The sequence below is a fragment of the Mytilus edulis genome, chromosome 3 (genome assembly GCF_963676685.1).
Source record: "Mytilus edulis chromosome 3, xbMytEdul2.2, whole genome shotgun sequence".
NCBI lineage: Eukaryota > Metazoa > Mollusca > Bivalvia > Mytilida > Mytilidae > Mytilus > Mytilus edulis.
In genome coordinates, this window is record NC_092346.1 from 41,045,839 (window position 1) to 41,055,640 (window position 9,802).

General features: G+C 31.9%; 1 protein-coding gene across 1 annotated transcript; it reads right to left on the reverse strand.

Annotated features, from left to right (window-relative positions):
- Positions 1 to 1,527: 1,527 nt before the first annotated feature.
- On the reverse strand, positions 1,528 to 8,320 carry LOC139516485 (toll-like receptor 2). The gene is made up of 2 exons (XM_071306622.1): positions 8,230 to 8,320; positions 1,528 to 4,007 (listed from the first exon to the last, which is right to left on the reverse strand). Exon 2 carries the CDS (start codon positions 3,988 to 3,990, stop codon positions 1,861 to 1,863), a length of 2,130 nt encoding a protein of 709 aa, XP_071162723.1. The 5' UTR covers positions 3,991 to 4,007; positions 8,230 to 8,320; the 3' UTR covers positions 1,528 to 1,860.
- Positions 8,321 to 9,802: the final 1,482 nt, after the last annotated feature.

The window sequence follows — 9,802 nt, forward strand, 5'->3', positions numbered from 1 at the left end:
ATCTTGTTTCTCGTGTTTGATGAAATCATTTTATTCCAGAATATTTTTGTACATACGGAAATCATAATACTATGTAAAAAAAGTACGCATGTTTGAATTTAACACTACTTAAAGCTCATTATGCAGTATGATTATAGTATTTATGAATTATATCTCAACAGAGTTTGGTTCTAGATACTGTTTATCAAATGATGGGCTCCGATGGTAAAAAAAAAAAAAAAAGCCTTTTACAGTTGGTTAGATATAAAAAATGGTTTGAATGCAAATGAGACAATTCTACATGTATAGTTTTGAAATAAACACTTGTAGGAAAAATAACTATTTTTCAACTTCGTATAGTGGTTTTAACTATGTTTCTGTCTTTACAATTTAAGAGATTGCATCATTCATGCGAAACAGACAAATACATTTATGAAATAATCAGATCGTAATGAGAGATTTCCTTTGGGTATATTACGCTCTTTTTTGAAAACTTTTAATAGTCTTCTGTTTAAAGCCCTTCTCTTCAAGCGGATTGTTTCGAGTCGACTCAGTTTTTTTTTTAAATATGTCTGTGTTGGAACATATTTGTTTGACTCAGTGTGTGATGCTATTATTACAATGAGCAAGCAGGATGGCATCTTTTTTGGAGGATAGGTATTGGTGAGTATCAATAGACTTAGAATATAGGTATGGGGTTATCATGCCATCTATTTGAGAGCTGGTAATATCGAGGAAGGTGATTTTTTTTATTTAGATCTCTCATGAGTAAATTTGATACATTGATGTATGTAGTTAGGATGAAGGATGAGTGCATATATGTTTTTCCCTCACACCGCTTCCCCTTTATTTCTGCTAGACGACTGAAAACAATTCTATATATCATAGATCGAGGAAAGTCTAGACGATCTGAATATCTGACTTAAATCGTGACCAAGTGTTATAAACTACTTGATTTACTGATAAACAATGCGACAAAAGCCATCGGAGATCATGTTTCCAAGCATCTGACACAACAACAGATTTTTCGGGAAGTTGTATATATCATTGTTGTTTGTTGCTTATGTACATGTCCTTGTAAAAAGTAAAATAACAAAATACCGAATTCCTAGGAAAATCAAAAGCTCAAACACATCAAACTATTGCTAACAAGTGACATGTTCCTGACTTGGTACAAGCATTGTCTTATGTACAAAAAATACCGAACTCCTAGGAAAAATCAAAAACGAAAATAAAACTCCTTAATCAAATAACAAAATCAAAAGCTCAAACACAAACACATCAAACGATGGCTAACAAGTGTCATATTCCTGACTTGGTACAAGCATTTTCTTATGTAAAAAAATGTGGATGAAACCTATAACTGCACGTTTATTTATCTGTGTGTTCTATGTTTTTTTTTCGGCCTTGTAATGTCCTATGGAGTTTTACGTTACTGATACTTGATGTGTTACATTTGGTACAATTCTCGTCTGGGCTTGCTTTGTATAGAAACACAAATATAAGCAAACATAAATGTTAAAATGAAAGAAAGAAACAAGGATATCCTTTATAACTTATTATATATTTAGTTTTTTTAGAATTAAGTCATAAAAGGCATTTGTTTTAAAGCGAATGTAAACACATAACTGACAGATGTATGTACAATGAATTAAAAAAAAAAACATTTCTCTCTCTCTCTCTCTCTCTCTCTCTCTCTCTCTCTCTCTCTCTCTCTCTCTCTCTCTCTCTCTCTCTCTCTCTCTCTCTCGGTTCATGCATGTTTTTAAAGATTAATTTCTCTATACATATATTATATGGCTAGTTTGCGTTTGAATATAATTGTATAATCTATAAAAGGACTACAACTGTCTACCCTATTTCTTGATAACAGAAAATAAATCATTCATCTTTAATACACCTAAGAACATTTTTCCAAAATCTTTCTTGTAACTCAGGTTCCTCGGACCACGTGATATACGTTGTCAAATCAACTAAGTCACGTAAGGAATGTGGCATATCTTTCTTCTGTATATTTTCAAGCATAATGATTATAAGAGATCCATTATCATCATTTAAAAACTTTCTCTGCGCAAGTCTAGTTTCAAATAAGCACCAATCGCTCGTCATCATGGTACGAGATAATACTAATATAATTTTTCTACTTTGTGCAATACAATCGGCGATATTGTCGACAATGAGCTTCCCTACTTCGAAATCGCGATGATGAATACATAATGTTTGATCGTTTTCTTCCTCCACTATTTTAAGAAACTTGGAAAAGACCCAATGTCTATCTTCGTCACTATATACTACGAATCCAGAATACAGAGAACTGTCGCCACTGTTGAGTGAAATGTACCCTCTTTGTTTGACTCGTTGTAGGTAGATCCAGTATCGGATATGCCACCGACCTTTATAAATTAAACTTACCAATATAACACTGAAGATGCCAATCAATGATAACACTATGAACGACTGTAATGCTGCGTTCATTTTTTCCGGGTAACACTCATGGTCGGACGGGAAATAATCTTTTAATTCGGATTTATATAATTCTGGCGGATTAATACACAGATAATTAGCCGGATATCCTTTAAATATGTTTGGTCTTTTCAATCGCCAAGAATGAATCCACTTACGAAACCAGAGGTTCTTACAGCTGCAGAAAAAAGGATTTCCCGCCAAATCTATAGACTCAAGATTTGCCATAAAGGACTCTGGAAACGATGTGTCGTTGAATACATTTATATAATTAAAGTCCAAACGCAGTGTCTTAAGTGATGATATGCTACCGAAAACCTCTGCTCCATTCCATTGTCCTATGTGATTTTTTGTCAAGTTTAACACTTCAAGTCTTTTCATTTTGCTAAAGATATCAGTTGGAATAGTTTGAAATTTACACGATTTTATAGTTATTCGTTTTAAATTTGTCAGATGTGATATCATTTCTTGAAGGATACCATCGGAAAGATTAAAGTAATTTTCGCTAATGTCTATTGCTTCAAGTTTGGGTATTCCGCTAAATATTTCAGTACTGTTAAAGTATAAATACTTTGCAGATTTCAAAAAAGCAAAATGGTTCCTTGAAAATGACAATTCCTTTAAACTCTTACTTCGGAATGGAAACGCTTCTATATTATACAAACGATCACCTAAATGGTTCAACTGTAGAACCTGCAATGACGGCAGATCTGCAAATGTGTCTTCTAGAATTTGCTTGACGGGATTTCTGTCTAGGACTAATACTTCTAGTTTGTCGAGGCAAGAAAAACGATTTTCAAAACGATTAACAAAATTTGACGTCAAATTGAAAACTTTCAAACTTGGAAAGTTACATGTTCCGGTAGAATTGAATAATGTGTAGTTTACATCAACATAGTTGTGGTTGATTCTCCACGTCTCAAGTTTCTTTAACTGACCTGGTATTACATGTTCTATATCATTATACGCCACATTTAATGAGGTCAAGTTTGGTACGTACTGTTCAAGTGCGCTCATATTCAAAGATTTGAAATTATTTTGGGACATTTGCAATTCAGTGATGTTGTACTTTGAAATTGTTTCATAAATTCTTATCGGTTCATTGTCCCAATCAAATGAATTAAGTTTTAAAATCGTTATATTTGACGATTTAATATTCCCAAGGCATGTAGCTAACTGTGTAAAATTTATTTGACCATTTCCACTTAAATCTAGATGACGCAGATGTATCAATTCACTAAGTGCATTATCTGTAATATTTTGTATACGATTATGTCTCAGAATAAGAACTTGTAAGTCTAAATCTTTAATTAGGTTAAATGTTTTCTTTTTTACCTCAGGTAAATTCATGCCGGTAAAGGTTAGACTAGTGATATAATTTGGGAAGGCTGGGATACCGTCGAAGAATTTATCCTGGCATTTAGCTTCACTCGTTGTTATGTTACAAGTGCAAAACTGTGGACATTCTATTGAAGAAGCGGTGTGAAGCAACGTAAGGGAGATCACTCCAAATAGATATACAGGTATGATGATTTTCATACTGGTCATGGTTGTAGGTTTAATATCTGAAAAAGAAAATAATAAACGTTGTTTCATGGTTGACAATGGGTTAGCTTATTTATTATATTCACCAGTAATTAGGTGTTAAAAAATTAGTATGACATTTTGTTTGGCACACTTAACATAATATACTTTGCTTTTGTTTAAGATCAATTGAGAAAAAGAAGGTTTTGTGTTGCCGATTGAATTCATAATTCTGTCATGAACAAGAAAGAACGTCGCTTATTTAAATTGATAAAATGAAAATGCTATAGCAAAGTTTTTTTGTTATCCTAATGTGTATACTTTCATTGCACCCCTGCTCCAAAAACACTTCATACACAAAATTTATATAAAGTGTAATTTTAATTAACTAATACAGGGTCGATCGACACCACTGTTAGTGGACTGTTATTCTCTGTAGTATCATGAGCTCAGGAGTACTTTGATACTGACGTGTTTGATAAAATATGTGGTATATTTTGCACAATTGATGAGTTAAGAAAACACGCAGCAACTAGTAGTCTGTTTATCGGTCTTAAGAAGATTTATGACACACATTATGTTTAAATTTCTAGTTGATGCATTTTGTAAGTGTCTCTTGATTATATAACTCCTAACGTATCTAGGTATGTATACACCACTGTGATATCTTTATACGTACAAATGTATGCGTGTTTATTGGTTAAGTTTTCTATATTTCGCACATAAATATGCTTATTCAACGAACTTGACATGTATAACTACACATTGTTTACAAGAGGAGGCCCTTACTGGCAGATAGCCAAAGTAAGTTTGACATGTATAACTACACATTATTTACAAGATATGGGACTATTGCAAATGTAATTATAGGTCAATTACTATAAAATTTCTGACACATTCTAGAACCAACATAATAAAAGACATGGATATGCTTTAGTTCACATATGAACGGTTATTTTTAGTATCCTAAGTACAAAGAAATTTGTATTTGCTACTCATCCACCAAGCACACTGCATTTAGAAGTAAGAGCAGAGACTGTTGTCAATGCCCAAGTACCTTTGTTCAAAATGTATCTGTTTCAATATTTCGTCCAAATTGGGCACTCATTATTGAAATCATATTTTAAATGAATCAATTTCAAACATCTAGTCAGCACTTCTGTGTTGACAGGAGTTATCAATGATCTGGTCATAATTTTAGATTAACTGTTTATAAACATTTGAATTATTTAGATACTAAGGCTTTTCTGCCTCAGGAATAGATTACCATAGCTATTTTGACAAAACTTTTGGGAATTTTCGGTCGTGAATGCTCTTCAACTTCGTACTTTACTTTTGGATTCGAGCGTCACTAGTTCAAATATGAAATTTCAATCCTGGTATCTATGATAAGTTTATTTTCAACAGGTTCCTGATAAAGAGCGCTCCAGAAAAGTGCTGTATCAATTACTACTAGTACCACATGACCAATACTTCTTCTAGTGGACTATTAGTCCCTGATAGAATCATCAGCGTTCGGTCATCAGTGATTCGATACAGACCTGATTTAATGGATATAATATTCCACATTCATAATTTAAGAATAACAATGAAACCAAGATTTCAAATTCCTCAGGCAAAATTGACAATAGATGAATTTGGCTATTCCCAATGTTAATTTTGGTTATAAAGAGATTCTAACGTTTGTACTTATTAGTGCATCACTGGCTTTCAAGTGTTTGGGTTTGAGAGGTTTTTTTATTTTATTTTCCAGGTATAGCCTAAACGACCTTCCTTTGAAAACATCAATTGTGTATTTTTTTAACCTTGTATGCTAACATTCCTATGTAAATTTTAAAATTGTTTGTATGCACATTGAACGACAAATTTATGTGACGTATAAAATTTTCTGACGTCAGACACTCAAATCAATGAATGTGTTCGTAGATAGTAGATGTTTTTGTGTTCTGTTAAATTGTTTCTTTTATAATGTGTGATAACATTGTGTGAGGGAATTCGACGTTTGATGTACCACTGTTCACTCCAGTGCAATTTATGACAATACCACTGCATCAATCAGAATTAATTTTTTTGCAGTGTTTTAAGAAATGATTTTGCTTTGTTGTCGCGTATTATTTGTGAAACATTCAATGTTTTAAAAAGGCGAATTTTCTTTATAAAGTCAATGATTATGTTGACTTTTGAAGGCCAAACTTTCTACAGCCTTAAATACGCTAATGAAAGATCCAAAAACTATACCAATACATAACGACATGTTTATGAAATTATACCAAATCTATTGGTTAACAAGTTTTTACTCGTTATTGCAAAATAATGAACTTAATATATTTGACATTTTTTCCCTACCCAGTTTCCCCTTATACATTTTTATGATGTGGACTGGTCATTGTTATTGAATCGTAGGCAATTTGATTGGATTAAGTTGTTATTAGTTTACCTTCAAACTTGTTTATGCTTTTCATACATGACTATTGATTAATTAGAACGTGCATGAATGTGTACGGTAACTAAAATGACCTTCACACTGGACACTGGACGAGTCAATATTATGTTTTATCAATGAAAGTTAAGGTATGAAAGGTAAGAATTGCCCCTTATTCGATTTTCACAAAATTTTCAGAATATACAGTTGAAAGGTTATTTTTTAAAAGCCTATTGTGAAGAGTAAAGAGAAAGTTTACAAGTAATACGTTTTGTTCCATTAAACAAGTCATTTTCGTAAGAGAAATACCGAAATATATTTTACGCACGACTACGGCAGGTAAAATTATTATTTATCATAATAAAAAAAACATTTTTTAGTCTCATTGGAATATGTTGATAACAATTAATCCCAAACTTAAGAAGTAAGTAATTTAAGTCAAAATATGTCCGATCTGCCTATTTCTGCCAATCAAAAGTCAATACGATCGTTTTAAAGTCAATTTCGTCTACCTCACAAAATCTTGTTAGGCACTATAAAATTGTTATACGATGATGACTGATGTACCCATATTATGACTATTTTATTTATTGTGTCTGTTTATTTAACACATCGATGTAAATATATCGGAAATTGATAAGACTGTCATTAAAGTGAGAGGGTTAGCGCTATAGAACCAGGTTTAATCCACCATTTTCAACATTTGAAAATGCCTGTACCAAGTCAGGAATATGACAGTTCTTGTCCATTCGTTTTTGATGCGTTTTGTTATTTGATTTTGCCATGTGATTATGGACTTTCCGAATTGATTTTCCTCTAAGTTCAGTATTTTTGTGATTTTACTTTTTATGTAGGTTTGAAATTTATAATATACATCCTTCGCTTTCCAAACATCATTATCGCATACATTTGTACTTAAAAAATCTTAATTTCAAACTAAATACAGTAGTGCAACTATGTGTATCTGTACATAAAATGTATATGCAACCCCGTCCCCGTGTATGCAAATATCGAGCTTCTCTTACCTGAAAATAAAACTGTAAACCCGCCATTCACGAGATATCAAAAGAATTGTAAATTGTCATTATAACCTTTACAACTGAAATATTTAATACATATTGTATATATATATTCCACTAAGTACACTTCCTTGTTTATCACAAGATCAATAGATTTGAAAAAGGGAAATATATCTTTTAAATACATGTTAAAAATAACTAAGCTATTTATACTCGGATAATTCAAGTTGATATAAAAGCAAACTGTTTTATCCACCTCAGATACCAAAACTTTACACTTCCTTTTGAAACTAAACGCTCTCTTCAAATGATATAATATTTAAACACAAGTGCATTGAAGAGCAGACGAGCAACGTTCAGGACTGCACAAAATGCAGATTTACTAATATATTGCAAACTATGTTTACTTTATTACACCGAATAATGCTCGTTGGTCGATAACCTACAATTAGGACTTGGGTAAAAAAAGGGGGAGGGGTGTAATGTCCTAGAACCTCTATTAGTTCGGAGTAATATTTTGCATTATGGAAATGTCCAATATCAATATCGACTTTGATGATATTAAGTGGTCTTGAAGGGGGTGATAGCTCTACCAGTTTAACCATTAGCCATGTAGATTACTTTTGGAGTTTCTACCACTAAAGTTCACATTTGATTAGGTTGATCAATCAAATACTTATACAAAATATTGTGTCCCCGAATTAATCAAATGTGTCCCATCTCATTAAGAACTCAAATAGTAGTAACAGATAATCTTAAACTCTCAATAATTATAATTCATTATCATTAATCAAAATTGCTAATCAATTAATTAGAATTTACCTGATTTGTAACTGTCATATCTATAATTCTTGAATACTTCCTTATTTGCAATTTCCGTATTATTAAATGTGATAAACTGAATATGAAGGTCAGGTAGGTATTTAGTTTAAATTAAGCTAAATATAACTGTATATTGGTTTCGAAAAAAAAAAATCAAAAAAAAAATAATCATGAAATGCATCATTTGAATAAGATTTGTTGGATTTTGCATCAACTTGCATAATATAACGTATTTGGTGATAAAGCTACTTATGTAGCATTGTAAATGAGGGAAAACAATCGTTTGTAAAACGAAATATGATGGAAAACATCATCCACACCTGGTGAAGCAAGTGATTTGAAAGATAGAATGATTTTGACAATGTCTTACTGTTGAAATTGAATTTATCTGATAAATATTTTACTTTTAGATGGGCTTTTTGAACATGTTTTTATTCTGTACACGAAACGCACGTCTGGCGCAACTCTAAAATTTGAAACCTTGTATCTATGATGAGTTTATCAACAACCACTGGGTCGATGACACCGCTGGTGGAGTTTTTATTCCCCGAATGTATCACCAACCCAATAGTCATTACTTCTGTGTTGACATTGATATGGTCATAAATTTAAATTAACTGTTTTATAAAATTTGAATTTCGGAAATACTATGGCTTTTCTACCTCAGGCATAGATTACCTTAGCTGTCTTTGGCAAAACTTTTAGGAATGTTTGGTTCTCAATGCTCTGCAATTTGTGCTTTATTTGGCCTTTTTAACATTTTTTTATTCGAGTGTCACTGATGGGTCTTTTGTCCTTCCGGAGCACCTGAGATCATCCCTATTTTTTTGGTTGGGTTCGTGTTGTTTATTCTTTAGTTTTCTATGTTGTGTCGTGTGTGCTGTTGTTTGTTTGTCTTTTTCATTTTTAGCCATGGCGTTGTCAGTTTGTTTTACATTTATGAGTTTGACTGTCCCTTTGGTATCTTTTGTCCCTCTTTTGTAGACGAAACGCTCGTTTGGCGCAACTATAAAATTTGAATCCTGATATCTATCATGAGTTTATTTACAGCACTCCTGTGTTGACATTGATATGGTCATACATCTAAATTAACTGTTTATAAAACTTTGAATTTTGGAAATACTATGGCTTTTAAACCTCAGGAATAGATTACCTTAGCTGTATTTGACAAAACTTTTAGGACTGTTTGGTTCTCATGCTCTTCAATTTGTACTTTATTTGGCCCTTTTAACTTTTTTTGATTCGAGTGTCATTAATGAGTCTTCTGTAGACGAAACGGCCGTTTGGCGCAAATATAAAATTCGAATCCTGGTATCTATGAAGTGTTTATTTACTATATGAATGATAAAGAAGTATGAGTTTTAGCTCTTGAAAAGTTAGTTATCATAAAAGTATAACTTAAATATATCTACAATGAAAAATCAAAGTGAGATAAAAGGAAGTATAAAAGTTTTTATCTGTATATGCTCAAATACTAGTATATGTTTTTAACACTTTATGAAAGCATATAGTATTGTCTTACCTTAATATAAAATTATTAAAGAGGAAACCTACTTTTGTAAAATATAACTGC